This window comes from Gorilla gorilla, chromosome 1 (genome assembly GCF_029281585.2).
Source record: "Gorilla gorilla gorilla isolate KB3781 chromosome 1, NHGRI_mGorGor1-v2.1_pri, whole genome shotgun sequence".
Taxonomy (NCBI): Eukaryota; Metazoa; Chordata; class Mammalia; order Primates; family Hominidae; genus Gorilla; species Gorilla gorilla.
Genome location: NC_073224.2, coordinates 191,960,945 through 191,980,346, shown reverse-complemented (window position 1 = coordinate 191,980,346; position 19,402 = coordinate 191,960,945). Strand labels below are relative to the sequence as shown.

The 19,402-nt window shown below is 50.6% G+C and overlaps 1 protein-coding gene across 4 annotated transcripts in view; it reads right to left on the bottom strand.

Annotated features, from left to right (window-relative positions):
- TRABD2B (TraB domain containing 2B) overlaps positions 1 to 19,032 on the bottom strand; it is a 237,065-nt gene extending 218,033 nt beyond the window's left edge. For all 4 annotated transcript variants that reach the window (XR_002004034.4, XM_004025752.5, XM_055358183.2 and 1 more), the window contains exons 1-2: positions 18,294 to 19,032; positions 15,639 to 16,202 (exon numbers count right to left, since the gene is read on the bottom strand). Coding sequence is in view for 3 of the 4 variants with exons in the window: in XM_004025752.5 (XP_004025801.1) it covers positions 15,639 to 16,202; positions 18,294 to 18,395 (666 nt within the window). In the remaining variant the exon portion in view is untranslated. The remainder of the gene's footprint in view (positions 1 to 15,638; positions 16,203 to 18,293) is intronic.
- Between the last annotated feature and the right edge of the window lie 370 nt (positions 19,033 to 19,402).

Genomic DNA, 19,402 nt, shown 5'->3' with positions numbered 1-19,402 from the left:
AGACTAAGACAACTATCCAGGACTGCTCTAAGGCCAAGGAGCGATGATGGAGCAGCCCTCTGCAAAGCAAGGTGCGAGGCCAACTGCCAAAACCGGAAACAAGGCAACCCAGCACAGGCCCAGACTGCCTGTGGTATCCCAACCCGAATGACTGGCTGGCATTCCCAAAGATGAAAATGCAGAATTTAGGTCAGCACACACAGAGAATCTCACTTTGTTTACATGAGACAGAGAGTGTGTGTTCCTACGAAATGCCTTTGAATCCCAGCGATGATGAGAGACCCAAGGCTGTTTATGGCTTTGGATATTTACTTTTCTCATAAACAAATCAGCTTGGGTGCCGTCAGAGCTGACGCCACTTCACACTGCGGCCCTCTGACATCCTCGCTCCTCCCTGGTGCCCCACACATGGTTTGAATTTATTGGTTTTAGCAGCTTTCATTTATATTGTGTGAGGATCACGGAATGACCAGCAAACAGAAGCTCTGATCCGTGCCCTGGGAAAAACACAGAAGCACGACGAAGGAGGTTGTGGGGAAGAGCTGGGAAGTTTCCTCCAGTCCAAGGAGAAGCAGCTCCCACCCACAGGGTGGTTCAGTCAAAGCCCTTAGGGCCCCTTTGGGAATGAAGGATCAGGGGGATGCTACAGCCGCACCAGGAGTCGGTCAGAGCACGAGGCTGAGAAGGCTCTCAGTGGTCACGGCCTCCCAAAGCCAAAGCACCCAAGGACTGCCGTGGGAAGTGGAGGTGGCTGCCGAGGTACTTGGCCTCCTGGAACCAAACATCTAGAAATGTGGGAACAATGCGGGAAGGGGGCTTCCTGTTTTCTACCAGGATACTCAGGCGATGATGTGTAGACATGGTCAATAATTTTACAGCTACACACAGGGTCCCTGCATGTGTACTCAAAGCCAGGTGTCAGGGAAACCCAGATTCATTCTAGGAGGTTCCTTCCCACAAAGAACTTCAGTTTAATGAAGGAGACAGACATGTGAACATATAAAAGACAATAACATTTAAAATGCCACTTTCCAGTGAGGTCAGAGCCAGCTTAGAAAGTGGCTTTGCAGCAGCAGGGGTGTGGTTTATGGTTTACCAACCAATCTCACACCCACCAAGGGGGCTGAGCGAGGGGAGGGACTTGCTCTGGTCATGCTGTGGGACTCCCAACCCAGTGCTCTATTCACCGACCAAGGATCCTCCCATCCCCCACTTCTGCTGGGGCTGGGGCGAACATCAGGAATCGCCTGCCTTACCCCGCCCCCACTTTGAACAGGTGGAATCCCACAAATAAATCACATAAAATAAGTGATGCAGGAAACGTTATCCTCCAGCAACGACGTTAGAAATGCTGGTCAAGGTCTCAGGCTCCCTCACAAAAGGCCCTGTAATGTATAACTACCCTGGTCTCATTCAGTCACCAGATCGCTTTCACTACCTTGTTTCTAAAGGAAACCCAGTCCTGAGTTCCTGTCCCAGAAGCTGGGAACCCTTCTGCTCTGGCTCAAGCAAGAGGGTTGGGAAGGTACAGACAAGCCTGGGTGAGGTGTTCCAGTCTAGCCAACAAAGGAATGAGTGGGTGGGCCAATTATTAACCAGAAGGAATTCTGAAATGCAGAACATGAGAGTGAGGGTCAGTGGCCCCCCAATGCACCCAGGATGAAGCCCAGACTTCTTAATATGGTTGTAAGGCCTCCATCATGTGACCCCTATGTGCTTCTATAGTCAATTGCCTAGTCTCCCCATGCTTCCCACTAGTGTTCTCCACATGTGAGTGGTATGAGTAACTATATTCCTTCAATCTGGATCAATATCACCATCAGCACCCACCCCCATAACATGGTGCCACTCCTGAACCCAGGACATGCCCACTTGTCCTTCAATACAGCTCAAGTGGTATCACACTAAAGCCAAACCAGGTACTCACAAGGAGGTGAGACCAGTCTATTGTATACAATTGAGTATATGCAACAGCAAAGAGAACTAACTCCTAGACAGCAAGAATACAGGCTCATCCATTTGGTAGCATCCATAGGACCCTCCAGATCACCTGAGCTCTGCAAAGCCCCAGCTGCCGTGGGGGTGGGGGACTCAGGGTCAGCACTCAACAGTACACTAACACAGTATATTGAATGATAGGTGGGAAGCGACATTCTGTCCAGCTACTGAGGCAAATTGAACAGAGATTCCTCTAGGCTGGGGGTGGCCCTCCATCACATTTCCCCTTTCCCTGCCCTACACTAGAAAGCTCTGCAGAGAAGCATCCCAGCCATCTAGACTGGTGGCATTACAAATTTGGCACCTGTACGTCTGTTGGGCCCCTCAGCCTGCCCTGCCATTGCTTCAACTGCCAAGGTCAGCTTCTGCTCTGAATGCCCACCACAGACTTTCTCCTCACACTCCCTCCTCATTCTATCTCCTAGAAAATGGACTATCTCACTCTCTGCTTCCCAGGGCCACAGCCTTCCTCAAGAGGGACCCTCAGAAGTCTCTCAGTTCCTTGTCCCTGTCACCTCCTGGCCTCTTACCTTTCATCACATCTCCAGTTTCAGAAGGGCTGTCGCCTCTACTCTCAGATTCCAGCTCCACCTCCTCTGGGTCACATTCCCTCTTTTCTTTTTTCTTTTTCTTTTTTTTTTTTTTTGACAGAGTCTTGCTCTGTCGCCCAGGCTGGAGTAGAGTGGCACGATCTTGGCTCACTGCAACCTCTGCCTCCAGCGTTCAGTTCAAGCAATTCTCGTACCTCAGCCTCCCAAGTAGCTGAGATAATAGGCGTGCATCACCAAGCCTGGCTAATTTCTCTACTTTTAGTAGAGACAGGGTTTCACCATGTTGACCAGATTGGTTTCGAACTCCTGGCTTCAAGTGATCCACCCACCTCGGCCTCCCAAAGTGCTAAGATTACAGGCATAAGCCACTGCACCCGGCCACATTCTCTCTTTTCTTTAGATGCAGATAAGTCAAGAGAACAGGGCTCTGCAGCCAGAGTTTCTGTGTTTAAACTCCAGATCCTCCACTCATTAGCTGTGTGACCCCAGGCAACTGAATTACCGCTCTGTGACTCAGTTTCCTCACCTGTAAAATGCGGCTGAATCTACTTGAGAGACTGCCATGAGGATTAAGTGGGGCAGTGCACATAAAGGGCTCAGAATCATTCCTGGCACTCTGCAGTGAGGTACCTCTCTCTCAAGTCTCTTCAACCCCACCCCCTTCCCCACTAGCCCCATATACCTCTCTGAACCCTCAGGATCTGGAACTGAGCCTGGCACAATGTAGTTCCCAGCAGTGCTTTTCAAAGAAATGAACAAATAAATGAATGAACAGTTTAATAATAACTAATTCAATTAATTATTTATGGGGAATTTCACTTTGGGAGAAAAGAGGAAAAACACATGCACCTCTAGCACTACTGAGAACATAGAGCACCTGATGGCTGATAAAGGCCTTCTCAGACTTGATCCCACTGGATTCTCCCAAGAGCTGTAAGCTGTTGCTAGGTAACATCCAACCTGTCTGAGCAGTAGAGGAAAAGGATGCTGAGAGGCAGGAGCCCCAGGTCACAGATCTAACCCAGGGCAGAGCTGGGCCTCAAGCTGGGGACTCCAGCCTAAACCTTTCACTCCCTCCTTTTGGTGTGTCCCAACTCCAGAGAGTAGTGGGAGACCACAGTGAAGGCAAGCCAGAATGAATACAGTCAGACATTACACACTGCAGATGGTCAGAAAAATAAATGGCCATGCTCTAGGTGGTCCAACCACATAGTTCCCATCAGACCAACCAACAACCCATCCCTGCACTGGATGATGCTCAGTGTGTGAGAGACCAAAGGACCAAGAGCCATCTTTTGTATGGAATGGGCTTCACTTCAAGACAGACATTGTGAAAATGGGCCAATAATAATAATGAAAATGACCACTACTTAAGCCACCACAGTTAACATTCATTAACTCTTACTGTGTGCCAGCCACTCAGCTGTGTGGTTTATATGCATTATCTCATTTATGCCTCACAACAACCCCAGGAGGTAAATACTGTTGTGAGCACCGTTTTTTCAGATGTGGAAACAGATGTTCAGCCATCTAGCCAAAGTGGAGGAGCTGGATTTCCAACTCCAGTCCAGTTTCTTCCTTAAGGTATCAAAACATCCAAGTAGAAATCCTGGCTCCATCATTTTGAACAAAGTACTTAGCCTCAGTGTCCTCAAAATGGGGGAAAAATGCTTACCTTTCAGGATTGTTTTAGAAATTTACTGTGATAAACCAGAGGCCTAGCATATAACAGGCACCAAATAGCAATGGCTCTCTTAGGGGCTGGATAGGAAACAGAAAGAATAAAGCCAGTGCGGGGAGTGTAGAAAGGCTTGTTCTGCATTCCCTCTGCATTTTCCCATCCTGGCACTTCCGTGTAAGTCTGCTTCCTTTCCACCTCATCTCCAGGGGCCCAAATCCTATCCCACCTGCAAGGTGTCTCTCAAAGCCACCTCCATCAAAAAGCCTCCCCACAAAACTACTGATGGAAGCAGAATATTAAATTACCTCCAAGACCACCAGCAGGCCTCAGCATGCGGGTTCTGTAGTGGTGGGTCAACAAACATCACTGTCTATACCCAGAGGACTATAAATCATTCTACCATAGAGACACAGGCATGCTAATGCTCACTGCAGCACTATTCACAATAGCAAAGACATGGTATCAACCCAAATGCCCATCCACAGATTGGATAAAGAAAATGTGGTACATACATGCCATGGAATACTAGGCAGCCATAAAAAAGAATGAGATCATGTCTTTTGTGGGAACACGGATGGAGCTAGAAGCTATTACCCTCAGCAAACTAACACAGGGACAGAAAACCAAATACTACATGTTCTCACTTCCAAGTGGGAGCTAAATGACAAGAACTCAGGAACACAAAGAAGGGAGCAACAGACACTGGGGTCTACTTGAGCGTGGAGGTTAGGAGGAAGGAGAGAAGCAGAAAAGCTAACTATTGGGTACCGGGCTTAATACCTGGGTGATGAAATAATCTGTACAAAAAACCCTCTGTGACAGTAGTTTACATACGTAACAAACCTGCACATGTACCCCTGAACCTAAAATAAAAGTTTTTAAAACAAATGACAGTCAAGGTCAAGCACAATGACCAAGCATTGTTATCACCGAAGTCCCCAAGTGGCTCAGTTTACCCATCCTGTGACCAATCCACAGCTCTTCCAGCTGCAACTCGGCCCCAATACAGGGTCTGGTGCTCAAAAATGTACTATAATCCAGTGGATGCTGGAGCCACCCAGCTGGATATCTGGGGGTCCCAACACCTGGCACTCTGAAGCAAATCCAGTTCCCTTTCTGAGCTCAGTAACCACACTGGCAAAAAAAGAAAAGAAAAAAAAAAGAGGAGCCAGGAACAGACTAACACTCTTCTTGGTATCCTTGTTGGGGACGGGAGGGAACGCGGTCGTGCATGTGAAAAGCCTCTGGAAATTGCAAACCGCGATGCAAATGGTTGAAATTATCATTGCCAATTAGGCTTTTGTCTCTTTTCAGACTCAAGGCCAAGCAGCTCAAGAAAGGGAAACCGTGTGAACTAAAGCTAAAAGATGAGCCAGAGAGATTTCCAAATGGCTTTCTCCGCTGGTATCATTCTAAAAGGGGCTGTCGAATGGGACCCCAGGCTTAAATTACTAACGGCCTTGAAGGCGCATTAAGTCCCCAGGAGATAACACTGGCCAGGAAACTTTAAATAACCTTAATAGGGAGGAAGGAGGCAAATCCTTTAAACAGAAGACAAGGAGGGGAAGGCCTGTCCTTTTATCTTTGCACCGTGGCTGCCCGGGCAGGGCTGGCCGCGCGCCGCGCCGCCTCCTCCACCGCAGGAACGCCTCGCCCCGAGGTGCCTGTCCGCAGGGCCCCGCCTGTGTCGCTGCCTGATCGAGTGACGGGCGAGGACATACACACTGCGGCCCCCAAGGCGCAGCCGCCCAACCGCTGCTCTTTTAGGAAACGTGCGCTTGCGCTCGCGGAGGCCAGGCCAGAGAGGAGGCGCGGCTCAGGCCAAACGCATCACGCACAGAGCGCTCGCCTCTGCGCCAGGGCGTGAAATGGGCACAGTCACGCAAGCCTCCTGGGGGAGCGCCAAGGTGAACAGGAGGTGGAGGGACACCAGCAGGCGGCTTTATGCAGCATGGTCTCTCTCTAGTCGCAGTCCGTGCAGAGAGCGGCCAAGCTGAACTGCTCTCAGCCCTCAAATGCACAACTCGCGCCCCGTCCTCTAGCGTAGGTGCCTCCAATCTCCTGAGCCTAGTACTCCCTAGCCTTTACCTGGCTTTTTTACTCCCTCCGATCTCAGGTTCACCTGGGCTTCTTCCAGGAAGCCTTCCTGGATCTCCTCAGGGCCAAGGAAGCTGTGCCTCTTCTGTACTCCCACAACACACCACAAGACAAGCCACAGCCTCCCTCCTCCCGGCACCTGCACGGATGCTGTGTCCCCTCCCTACCCAGAAAGGAAGCACCTGGGCAACAGCAACGTTCTTCTCACTCACTACGTCCAGCAGTTATCCCATGTCTGGCACTCAGTAGGAACTAACAAACATTTCTTGAAAAGTTGTACAACGATAATTTGAAAATGAAGTAATAACTATGAGCTAGTATGTACTGAGCATTTGTGTGTGTGGCACTGTGCTGTAGTGCTTTACATTAATCAATTAATCCTCACAGCAATCCTATACAGTTGACATGAGAAAACTGACGCACAGACAGCTTATGTAACTACCCCAAGGTTACTTATACTCCCGATAAGTGCACTTATTCTGGGAACTGAAGGAGCACCGGGCCATCCAGCCAATGTCTGGAAGTTTTCCAGTGGAGGGGACTCCTGAGCTGAGTCTGCACTATGACGTGTAAACTTAAAGACTGACTTTTGGTTCTGAAGGTAGAATCAGACCAGGATGTTCCTCTGAATAAGGGAGGTGGGAAGGAGCTTAATGTCTCCTCCTGCCCTTCCTGAGTCAATGGGAAGTAAAGGGAGAATCCCAAGAATGAAGGTGACCGAGTGTCAGCATTCAGGGCAGGGGTGGTCAGGTGCTGTTCGGAAAACCCCGGGTTCTCCCAAGGAAACCACCTTGTCTAAGTCCTTCAGAAGGAACATAGAATCCAGCAACAGGTGTAAAGGCAGAGACCACACATCTCTTAAGGCCCTAGGTTGTCCCTCAGAGATGGCCCCAGGGCCCTGACTTTTATAGGCATGGTCTGATGACCTCATGGCTCTTTTCCAGGAAAGCCAGGCATTCAGTGTGGCCCAAGTACAATTTACCTACCAGTTCTTTCAAAAAACAATGCTAAAAGCCAATTACATTGTTGCACCTAAACTCAAACTACTGAGTTATGATTACGTGGCATCCATCCAATCTGACGGCCATGGATAAAAGTCTTGCTGTAAAGTGACATTTGTTTGACGAGCCCAAGCTTTTAACGTGGATGGTCCTCAGGGGCCTTTACCAATTCAGAGGAGTAAGAGTTAGCCAGAAAATAAAAACTGGGAAGGGGCTCCCAGGTAGAGGGAACAACATAAGCAAATGCATGGAGGCATAACTAAGGAGTGTATGTGAGAGGGAGGGAGGGAGAAATCATACAGCTCAGCAACCCTGGTGCTCCAAAACCAAGATAGCAAGCAAAGAATAAAAAGCATTTTAACATGAAAATAAGTGGAGGGATGCAGTGAGCCTGGAGAAGATCATGTGTGCTCTGGATAGTGAAGAGGAGAAAAACAGAGACTTGTTTGCAAGTAACAGTTGAAAAGGAAGGAAAAAAACCCAAAATATCCCAGGATGGAGATTAATGAATCCAATAGGGACCCATGAATGTTACAAAGTTTTGACCAAATGGGCCAGCAACAGTACTGAATATGTCTCAGGTGGAAAGCCTAAGAAGTTTCTGAGAATTACAGAGGCCAAGACATAGTCCCTTTTTAGCATCCAGAGCTGCCAACACTCCAACCACAGAATATACCACAAAGCCCCAACTTCAGAACTGGAGAACATTCAATCTAATTTTGTAATCAATTGTGAGCACATTTTGAGCTAGGTTTGAATCAGAAGAGAAAAGACTGCCTGAGAAAAAATTATAAACAAAATATATAAGTGCTGAAAGAATGTCATAAAATGCCATAAATAATTCCACAGATGGGAAAAATATATGTGGCTGGGTCATTAAGTAAAGCTTTGGCCCAAGTCTTTCCGAGCAGATTAGACCTGGGAACATTCTAGGAAGACTTCCTGGAGGAGGTACAGCTTTAAGCTGAGCCTTGAAAAATCTCAGGATTCAGAAATAGAATAGAAAAGGAGGAAATTCCTAAAGAGGGAGGGGGCCTAGCAGAAGCAACAGCGTTTCCAAGCTTGGGGCAACAGTTTTGTGTTCCAGCGGATATAGTGCACAGATTTAAAAGCCTGTGGATCCTGGAGGAGCTGCTCGGCGAGACCGCTTGGCAGCCGCTGAACAGAACTGAAGGCTCGGCCACCGGCTGCCTGTGGATTAAGTGGGCGGACAGAGAGCCAGTGATGGGAGATAAAAGGGAGTGAAGCGGATAATATTTAGAAGCAAACTCAAGGGGAAAAGAGCGTCAGCAGCCCGGCTGGCAGGCTGTGGCGCTCACGCCGGCATTCTTGTTTCCTCCCTAGGAAAGCTGCATTACCAGGCGACCTCTTCTTGGCTTTGAGAGATGTCCAAATGGGAACTATTAACAAAGGCACGCTCCCATTTTTATCTCCATCAGAAAGTGCTTTGCCGGTCAGGTTTTCTCTGCTTGGCCGGGGATTGGAGAGCGGGTTGGGGGAAGATCAGACAATATGTTTGCGGATGAGGGTTCTTGGAATTCTTGAGAGCTGGCCCCTTCCAACTCTAAGATTTTAGAAGTCTGTGTCCATGAGCTGACAATTCTTCAAAGCTAAGAGGCTAGGATTTCATGAAGTGAAGATTCTTTGAGTCCCTAAATGTCTCTGAGCCTAATGTTCTGAGATTTCACCATTCCTAGATTCTTTGAGCCTCAGAGTTTGGATTTATGGTGGAGATTCTCTGAGCCTAGAAGTCTTCTTGCTGTGAACTTCCAATTCTGAGACTAGAATATCTCATGACATTTTGGTCACCTCCAGCTTTAGGACCTCACTCTCCTCTGATGGAGGTGCGTAAGCTATCCTGTGCTCCTGCTTCTGCGTGTGTTATCCCCCTACACTTAGATAATATATTAAATATTAAGACACGAATGAACCAGGTCATGGAGAGGGGATGGACAGAGCTCGCCATGCCTGCAGGGGTTCTTCACAAACAGCTCTCTGGGCACAGAAATAATCTGAGTGAGCACATGCCCAGGGGTCGCTGCTGGGGGACACCCGGTGATGGACATTTGCTGAGCAGCTCCTTACCAGATGGCTCTGTGGGGGAGACACAGCAGGTGTGGCAGACTGCCTAAGCACGAGGTGAAGGTCGCGCCAGAAGAAGACTGTTTCTCAGTCCACGTTCTGGAGGTATATGGTGTAGGCGATGCCAGCCTGTGTTTAATTCCATGGTGATGGAGGGGCTCTCCCTCCGTGGTTGACTTCCTGGGAGAAAAGGCTTCGGCATGGTCTGAGGTCCTCCAGGGGTGTCTGGGGCCTCGGGGGAGGCTTGCTCCCTCTACTCTAAGGAGCGCACATAGATCTGACAAGAGATCTGACAAGGTATAACACTGTGGGCTCCAGGGCTGCCACAGAGGCCCAGAGAGGGCTGGAGGACTCAAGAATGGCCATTCTTGGAGGACAGGAAATTAGAGAATGGTTCTGAAAGGTGGGAGCATACAACCAAAAGGGGAAGAAAGAACAGGGTCTCTATCTGAAGTGTGGAGAACCAGGGCACAGGAGAGACTAATATTCAGGTGCTCTGTGCCTCAGTTTCCATGCTGCAAACAGGACTAATAATACCCACCTCTCAGGGCATAAAAGCAATGGGGTGCACACTCAGGTAATGAATTCTCGGCAGGCAAAGACACATTTCGAAGTCTCTTCCCAGACCCTTCACTGGCACAACACAGTGAGGTGCTCTGGTTGAATGAGTGAGGAGCAACAGAGGGAGAAGAGTCACAATGAAGGAGAGCAGCTGAGGCTGGGTGGGTGTCCAGCAGCCTGTGCCGTGACAGGCTGGGGCTCTCCTGTCTGAAGCCTGGCAGCAGGATCACCCACTGGAACCAACAGGCTCTGGACAAATAGGTATCAGCAGCAACTGCCAAAGACAAGCCTGCCAGCCCCTCCCAACTACAGATAACTCAGGCTCAAAATTTCAGACTTGGTTGGCCTAGGCTCTCCAAAATATGGGAGATATGCATCACAGAAGTCAGACCTGGGCCAACACTGGAAATCACCTAGCCCAGCGCTCTCATGGGACAAAGGAGGGCAACTTAGGACTAGAGAGGGAAAAGGGCTGGCCCAAAGTCACAGGAAAGGTACTAACAGGATCAGGATTAGAACCTGCTTTGAATACGACCTGCCTATGCTGTGGTCCAAATGTATGTGTCCCTCCAAAATTCGTATGTTGAAACCTAACCACCAAGCTGATGATCTGAAGAGGTGGAACTTCTGGGAGTAGATTAGTTCATGAGGTCTCTACACTCATGAATGGGATAAGGGCCCTTACAAAAGAAGCTAGAGGAAGCTTGTTCACCCTTTCCACCATGTAAATACACAGAAGGCATCACCTATGAGAAACAGGCCCTCACCAGACACAAAATCTGCTGGTACCTTGATCTTGAACTTCCCAACCTCCAGAACTGTGAGCCATAATTTCCGTTGTTTATAAATTACCCACTGTAAGGTATTTTGCTGTAGCGGCCTACATGATAATTTTGACATTTTTTGTCCTTATAGGATGGAAAGGACCTTTCAAAGTTCAGAAGGGGGCTCCTCGCTGTGATTTATACTTTTCTTCATCATTCATTCCTTCAATGATGCCGCATGGTGGAACGGAATCAGGGATGGTCACATCATGATTTTTGACCATTTGCTCATTAATTCATTCATGCTCCCAATAGTTACTGAGCACTTACTAATACCTGCTGGCCCCGCCAGGGTGTAGACATAGGAGCTCTGACTATAAACCAAGGAGATCTTTATTCAACTGTGCAGACTTAGCCTATATTTGGGGGGGGGGGGTGGCGTGTGTGTATGTCTTCATAGCAGTGGCTTAGAAAGTTTGGGACATATTCCCTGGGAGTAGCTGATGCCCAGAATGTCTTTGAGAACTCCTATTTTAGAATCACCTTGAGATCCAATTTATAAGTCAAGGAGAAAATCAGTTCCAGCACTTTTCAATTCTCTGTCTCTTTCTTTTTCGGCAAGAAATGATGGTCTACCACCATTCCAACACACACACACACACACACACACACACACACACACTTCAGCAGAAATGTTATCTAACAAAAACCAGGTCATCTTTCAGACACTGGGAAAGCAGGGGTTGTGGTAATGGACTCACCTGAGTTTGAACACTGAGTCTACTTGGCCTGTCTGTGTAATCACAGCCAAATGACTTCACCTTTTTAGATCTCAATTTATGGTCTTAAAAATAAATACGATAATAAATCTTGTTGCATCTCTGTGAGGGTTAGAGATAATGTAATTATGAGGTCTAATGCAGCACCCTGAATAGAGACAAAACTCAATAAATGGTATTGTGGTTTCTAACTCCTTAAGTGAGGGACTTGTAGAATTTTACAAACATTTTGCACACCTTTGGCAGGCACGCTTCAGTGTTCAGGCGCTACACATATTAGATGGGTAATGCTCGCATGCTTGGTAAAGTACAGAATAGCAGAGTCCTTGTTTTCTTATTATACCTCAGAGAACCATGCAACTTTGAGGTCTCATCCAGTGTCTCCGACTCTGCCACGCAGGGAGTTGAAGGGGAGGACTCAGGTTCCCTAGAGGGAGAAGTAGTGGCAGCCGGTACCAGTCCCTGGAGGCAGCAGGCAGAGCTGATAGAAATCTGCAGGTCTCAAGCTTGTCATAAGATCTGGACTCAAGACTTAGGCATCCTCGGGCCCCCAAGGGCAGGGGCTCACCGCCTCCTAATACTCCAACTTTACTACGTTCAACAAGGGATGACGAGTGGATATGGCTGCTGGGAGAAGGGAGTGGCAACTTCCCATGCAGCCTTCCTCTTTCCCTGCCCTGGAGCCAGCCTAGACTGTTTGCCAAGCACAAAACCAACATCCAAGTAGTCGTTTTAACCCATCAACAACCTCCCACAGGTAGTATCTTCTCATGTCCCCACAAAAACCAGCTCAACTTTGAAAGACTGGTAATCGCTGCCCCATTGGATGGATGGGCATATCAAGTCTTGCCCAAGATTATATACAAGTTGTTGGTTTTAAAACGTTGGTTTTATATATATATATATATATATATATATATATATGGCATTAGTTTTAGTGTTGAGGCTGGGACTGACACCTGGAAGCAAATCTCCTATCTCCAGCCCACTGTGCTGAGCTGTCTACAATACATCAAGAAAACCTTCAGAGACCTGCCTCACCACCAGCCTCATAGCTGAAGGAAATAATATCTCTACAAGTATAAATTTTCCAAGAAAGAAAATTTTAAGCCCTCAAGTCCTAAAGGGGAGAGAGAAACAGAAGAAAGAACTAAGGAATGATTACAGAAGACATCAAATACCTAGACAGGAGGAAGTCTAGAGAAACAGTCTGGGGAAGCTGGGCGAACACATCCTTCATACAGAGTCAGGCTGACTGGCTCTGTTCCTTATTAGCCACGTGACCTTGGGCAAGTCATTCAACATTTCTGGATGCCCACCTTAGAAAGCCATAGGGTTGTTCTGAGAATTCAATGCAGTGGAAAAGCGTGTGGAGCCTCCTGCAGGGTGCCTGGCACGTGGAATTGATTAGAATCATCCTATGGAATGTCAGGGCTGGAAGGAGCTTGAACGATGACCTCATCTCAGTGTCTTATTTCACAGACCAAGAAAACAGGGCCCAGAGAGAGGAAGTGACTTGCCCAAGGTCACATAGCAAAGTCACGGTGATGTTGGGTCTAGCACCCTCAGTTTATTTTGAAATCAAAGACCAAAACCTAACAATAGACCTGATCTTCCAAGCTGCGCAAGGGTGGAAGAAGCTTTTTCCGGGGTTCCAAAACTTAAGCTTTCTTTCTCCATTTAACAAGCAAAATTATGGTATTTCTGTCCAGAAAAAATTATAAAAATTTTAAAAACAACATTAATACTAAAATCCCAGATCTTAACAAAAAGACACTGTTTTAAGCCTTATTTTTCCTGCCTTCTTCTCTCACTGTCCCCCCAACCCAAATATTTTGCAATAACAGTAATGCTGCGAGGAAAGAAAAAATAAAAATCTGATGCACTTAACAGATATTTCAGTATACTAATGCATCACAGATGTTCATATCAAACTGTGCATGCGTGCATGTAATTTTACTGAGAAGGCTGTTGCATTTCTGATTTTGAATTTTTGGATCCCTAACGACCTCATCTGCCTAGGCTCCAGAATCCCACCCTTCCCATTTAGTCCAAGGCTGCCCAAGGGGATGGAGGAGAGATTTCATCGCCTCCCTACAAAATGATAACAGGACAAATTGGCATGATTGGACACTCTGGCAGGTGGTGAAGGGTATGGAGATTAGCGAACTAAGAGGAGTTCTGTTTTCTTTTGTTTGGGACTTGCTTTCTGCAGCTCTTTTGAGGAGCTGGACCCAAGAACAATTTTAAGAGCGGGCCCAGGCTGGTGATGGGTTGGGCACATTTTTGAAATAGAGATTGGAGTCTGTTTGATCTTCAAACATGAGCTTTGGAGACTGTCAGCAGGCTCCCTCCCGGCCGATGAATGGCTCTCAGTAACTTTTCCTAAAACATAACCTCACACACACTTTCCAGCAAATGTTTTCACCCTACCAAAGCCATCATTTGGTTGAACAGGAGTGTCTCCCGACCCCAAAGAAAGATAGTTTTGTTGTTTTAAGAGAGACGGATTAAAGACAGGGGCTGCTTAGCCAGAGTTTGTGTGTGCTCCCTTCAGCCTTTGTCGGATTCCTCTGTGGTTGGTGCAAAGAGAGTGTTGAGAGTGATGGTGGATACCTCACCTCCCCATCCTAAAAAAGATATCGAGGCCAGACCTAGGCCTCTGAACAGAGAGGCCTCCCACAAACCTGCCTCCGAAATGAGATGGGCGGTGAGCGCCGGGGGTCCCGACACAGATAATATCAGCTCCCGAGGCTGGCAAGGGAAAAGTCACTTCAGAGGGAGAAAGCGGCTACGTTCAGAGGAATCAGCACTGGGCCAGAGAATACACAGGATTTTCCCCCGTGGAGAAGGAGTCAGGCGTAGTCAGAACCCTGCAGGGCGTGACTAACTGCCCCAATACTCCTGCCACTGGGGCCCTCTGGGTAAGGACTCCACAATTATGGGAGAGCCAGCAGGAGAACCGACAAACCCGCCTTTCATTTGGCCGGCAAATCAATCTGGCTTCTTACCTCCCCAGGGACAATATTGCATTTCCCTTGGAAAAACAAAGGCCAGAGATCTTGGAAAGGGGATCAGTTTCTGCCGCTGTTTCCCTGGTGAAGAGCTTGCAACATCTCCGGAGGAGCAAGCAGGTCTGATTCCAGTGGTAGTTTCTGGTCCAGCCAATTTATGAGGCTGTCTCGTTAATGGGCAGCACATCTCTGAGCCATGCCTCACTCAGGAAATTGACCCAAGCCCCATCTTGGGGCCTCCTTGAAGGAGTCCCCATCCTGGGATTGACAGCCCCGTTCTCAAGGCACAGATGTGAACTCACTGTTCCCAAGGTCTCAGAGTTGAGTTTGGGGCCAGTGAGTAGCAAGTGACCTCTGCCCATGGAGAAGGGGCTTTTAATGACATTTTGCTCTATCAGATCTCTGGCAGCCAGAGACTTTAAACCTCTTAAGCCCCTCCCTTCTCTCCTACTTCTGAGGTTCAGAAATCAGGACTGTCAACCTTTAAGCGAACACGCTTCTCTGAAATTATTAACCTTAAAACTCTCCTGGCTGACTTTCTCCTGGCCTTAGCGAGGCGGTCCGAGGGTCACCTAGAGCTTTGCACAGAGCCGGGAAACTGATGGTGCTTAACCTCAAATGGCAAGCAGCACTCTACTGTTGCCAGGTCCCAGGCAACTCCTTGTTGGCTCAGCCCTGGGAGCCATGCCTTCCTCTTACTTTCTTGGGCACTGTCCACACACCAGCCTCAATACAGCCTCCAGGACTTCAGGAAGGCCTGACACAAACCGGAAGCCCCCTCTTTTTGTTTTTGATCACTCTGATGCTCTGAGAGAAATTCTTTCTGCCCAGGCAAGCACAGCAGGTGAGGAGTGTACATCCCCAACATGTAATACTGCTGAAATAGAAGCAAACACGCTGACTCTTACCCCAAATTCCAGTATACGCCACTCTCAACTGATACCACCAGAGCAGCCAGGTGCTGCCTCGCTGCCTAGCAGAACCTCTCCTTCCAGAAAAAGGACCTGACTCTGGCTGCCTCCCACTCCCCGTCGGAGAAGAAAGACAATCAGAGAAGAGGACCCAGGCACCCAGGGCTGTCAGCTCCGGGCTGGGGCACTGCATGCCTACCTGGGAGAAGTTGAGCCCGTTGTTGAGGGGATGGCACTGCTCCTCCACCTGCTCCACAGCCCCTGTGGTCTTCTTCATCTTCTCAGCCTGCTGGGCCAGGTAGAGGTCGAGCACGGGCACACCACGGAAGCGCACGTCCCTCTCTGTGAGCGAGTTCACCATGAGCATCACCCAGACGGGCCTCTTGCGCTCCCAGTTGCCCGCGATGGCATTGAATAGGTAGTCAGCATAGAGCCCCTTGCCCCGCTGAGCGGGCGTCATCCAGGAGGGCATCATCAACTTCACGTAGTCCAGGTGGCGCTTCAAGCGCCAGTAAAGCTCGTGGGGCAGCACGTCCTGCAGGTTTTCCCCGTGCGGCAGCAGCTGGCAGCTGGCCAGGGCCGAGATGGTGTAGGGGTCTGTCAGGTCCAGCTCAAAGTAGACATGGGCGCTAGCCTGGAAGGCTGCCTTGGAGTTGTCCGGGATGAAGTCCCAGACGCGGGTGTAGGGGACGTGAATAGTGCCAAACAGGTAGGCCGGAGGATCACGCCGAATCGTCCACAGGAAGGAGTTCAAGTCCCTCTGCTGCAGGAGTAGAGAAGAGGCAAGGCAGTGAGGCCGAAGGCAACAGAGTAGAGTCAGGGTAGCCCAGAGGCACGTTGCAGAGGGAGGTGGGGATGGGAGGCAGAGACCATACACAGGCCGTGGTAAAGAGCCAGGTCTTTGGAGCCTGAAAGACCCACATTGAAAACCTAGCTTTGCCCTGTCTTAGATGTATGATCTTGAGTGAATCATTTCACTTCCACAGGCTCAGTTTCCTCATCTGTAAAATGGGGGTGAAAGCAACTACCTCGGGTTGTTGGGAGGATTAAAAGATACAATATATGTATATTAAGCCCTCAGAGCAGTGCCAGGCACAGAGGAAGTCAGCAATGAAGGGAAACTCTCATGATTAGCGTTCGCTGTGAGTGCCAAGGACTGCCACACCACCTGAGAATATTCATGCTTGGCCAAGTCAAACCTTCACCGGTGGTGTTTCATGCGGAGGGTGGGGAAAGGGGGACCAAGAGTCCTGCTCTGGCAAGAAGGGAGGAAGTCATATAACTTTTAAATCCAACCATTAGAAGATATAAGCCAAGAGCACTTTGAAAGCAGAACACCTATTAAAAATAGCACACCTATTTAAACAGCTACTTCACATTCATCACGGTGAATACACTTTTCTTTTTGGAGGGCACGTCTGGGGTGTCAGCTACTTTGCTCGACCAGCTGAGACCATAGATGAGAAAGTGCTTTAAAATCTTGCAAGGCCAAGTCAAGTTTCAGAATCTAGTTTGGGAGGAAAGGATTCCATTACAATTAGTCCCAAGAAATGTACATATTCTGGGTACTTTCCAGGCTCCTCCCCTAAAAATGTATACCTGATTTCCAACCCCAGTTGTTTGTCATTTTCTATGACCTAAGCTCCGACTTAGGGGAGTGTGTGCGCGCGTGTGTGTGTGTGTGTGCGTGTGTGTGTGTGTATGTAGGAGCTGAAGAGAGGCATGCAGACAGGGGTCCTTTCTACAGATCCAAGTCAGGGCTAGGCATAAAGGGCAAAGCCATTTTCCATCCAGAAAAATCCCTGGAGTGCCCACTGACCACTTGCAAGCTTTAGACCAATTCATAACACTTTTCTGCCTGATTCTGGCACAAATGAAAAGTATGTGTTGGGATGGGTGGGTTGTGGGAGAACAGTACCTTACTTTACTAACAACCCCAAACTGTTAATCCCAGCATGTTGGCGATAGACTGAGAGCCCAGCCAGCCAACGAGCTCCCTGTTTGTGCACAAGGCAGGCCGCTGGAGGTGCACCTTGCCCAAGGTCAGCGAATTCCGGGCTAACAGGCAGCACACCTACAGCAGGCAGACCCTATGGTCTCCTGGCCTCCAATTCAGGGTTACTGTCAATGCATTAATTTACACTTAGAGGGAAAGATACTGAAGGAAATAAAGAGGTTCTTTGTTTTGGAAGGAAAATTAGGAGAACCAGTAATTACTCGACCCCAAGAAATATTAGGCCAGTATGTCCCGGCATTGCCTTTTCCTCTCCTCTGAAATCTTCCCTCTTTTCACGAAATATGGACGCTTGGGAGAGTAGGTGGTGGGAGCCTGGGCCGCAGAGATGGAGGTGAGAACCAGGAACAGGGAGAAAGTTTGTCTTAGGTCAGAGTGGGAGGGCAGGGAGAGAGAGGGAAGCCTGGGAGGGGGCAGAGTGTGTGAATGCGAGAGCAAAAGGGTTCGATGGAAGTCAAGAGAAGGGCAAGGAATGGTAGAAAAACACAGTCAGAAGCGGGCAGAGAGACCAGAAGGGTAAAGACAGAAAAAATATGAGAAAAGAGAGACAAAAAGGGGCAGAGAGAGAGGAGGCGTCCAAGCAGGACCACAAGTCAAGAGGAGAGCCCCAGAGCGGCAGCGTGTGGAGAAGGAACCGGAGAGGGAGCGCCCCTTCTCGTTCCTGGCTGGGAGCTGGAGCCGGAGCCGGGGCAGGCAGGAGCGAAGGAAGGGCGCCCGAGGCTGCGCCCGGGGGGTGGAGGTGGAGCGGGTGGGCTAAGGTGGGTGCGGACCCAAACCATCGTCCCACGGGACTGGAATACCCAGGCAGGCGGGAGAGTGGCCAGGCAGGCGCTCGCTCACCGATCCGGGCGGCCGGCACTGTCCTCCGTCCGGGGGCTGCGGGCGGGCGCGAGCGGTGGCGAGGAGGGCGGCGAGCAGCGGCCCCGCCAGGGCGGCGTGCATCCTGCCAGGGCCCGCGGGGCGCGGGGGACCCTCCTGGGCGGCGCCCCTCAGCGGGGCGGGGAGCCCCCAGTTGGGCACGGAGTTTCCTCTGGAGCACGGGGCTCCAGCCGCAGGATGCTGGGCGCCTTCTGGGGCGTGGCTGACTGGCCCTGTCGGACCTGGGGGTTTCTCTGGGGCGGGGCTCCGTCTGTTGGAAGAGGGGGACCCTCTAGGGCTGGGCCCCTCCCCCGGGCGCTCAACCTCGCTGGCCGAGCCCCCGGGTGCTGAGGGCGTGTTGGGGTCCGGGGGCGCGCGGGGTCCCCGAGCTGCGTCGGGGTCCAGGGGCGCGCGGGGTTCCTGGGGCAGAACCGAGAACCCGGGGTGCGCAAGGGTCCCGGGGTTATGCTGGGCACCCGGGGCGCGCAAGGGTCCCAGGGGTGCGCGGCGCTCCAGGAGGCGCGCAGTGGGACAAGTGCGGCGAAGGGCGCGGCAGGGGTGGGGGGCGGCTCTGGGGCGACCGGCTGCCCCCGAGCCCGGCTCAGAGGGGCGGCGGGCGGCCGCGCGGCCGCTGCCCGGGCTCCGCCATGCTGCTCCGCGGCCGGGAGGGAGGGAGAGAGGAGGGCGGGAGAGCGGCGCGGAGCCGGGCCGGGCGGGGGGCTGGGGCCGCTGGGGCGGGGGAGGGGAGGACCTGGCGCGGGGGGCGGGGGGGCGAGGGGCCGGGGCCGCGCCGGGCCGGGCCGGGCCGGGCCGGGCCGGGCGGCAGGGAGTCGGGGCTAGCTCCGCGCCCGGGCGCGGCGAGGCGGGGTCTGATGGGCATGGCAGGCGCTCGCTCGCTCCTCTCTCGCTCCCTCGTTCGCTCCCTCACACACGCGCGGAGGGAGGCGAAGCCCGCAGCAGCCACTTCCCAACTTTCCAAACTTCCCAGCGCAACTTTTTCCTCCCCTCCCCTGCCCGCGCCTCCTCCTCCCCCATCCCTCCTCCTTCCCTTCACCAGGCGCGACCGGGCCGCAGCTTCCCCGTGCGGCCGC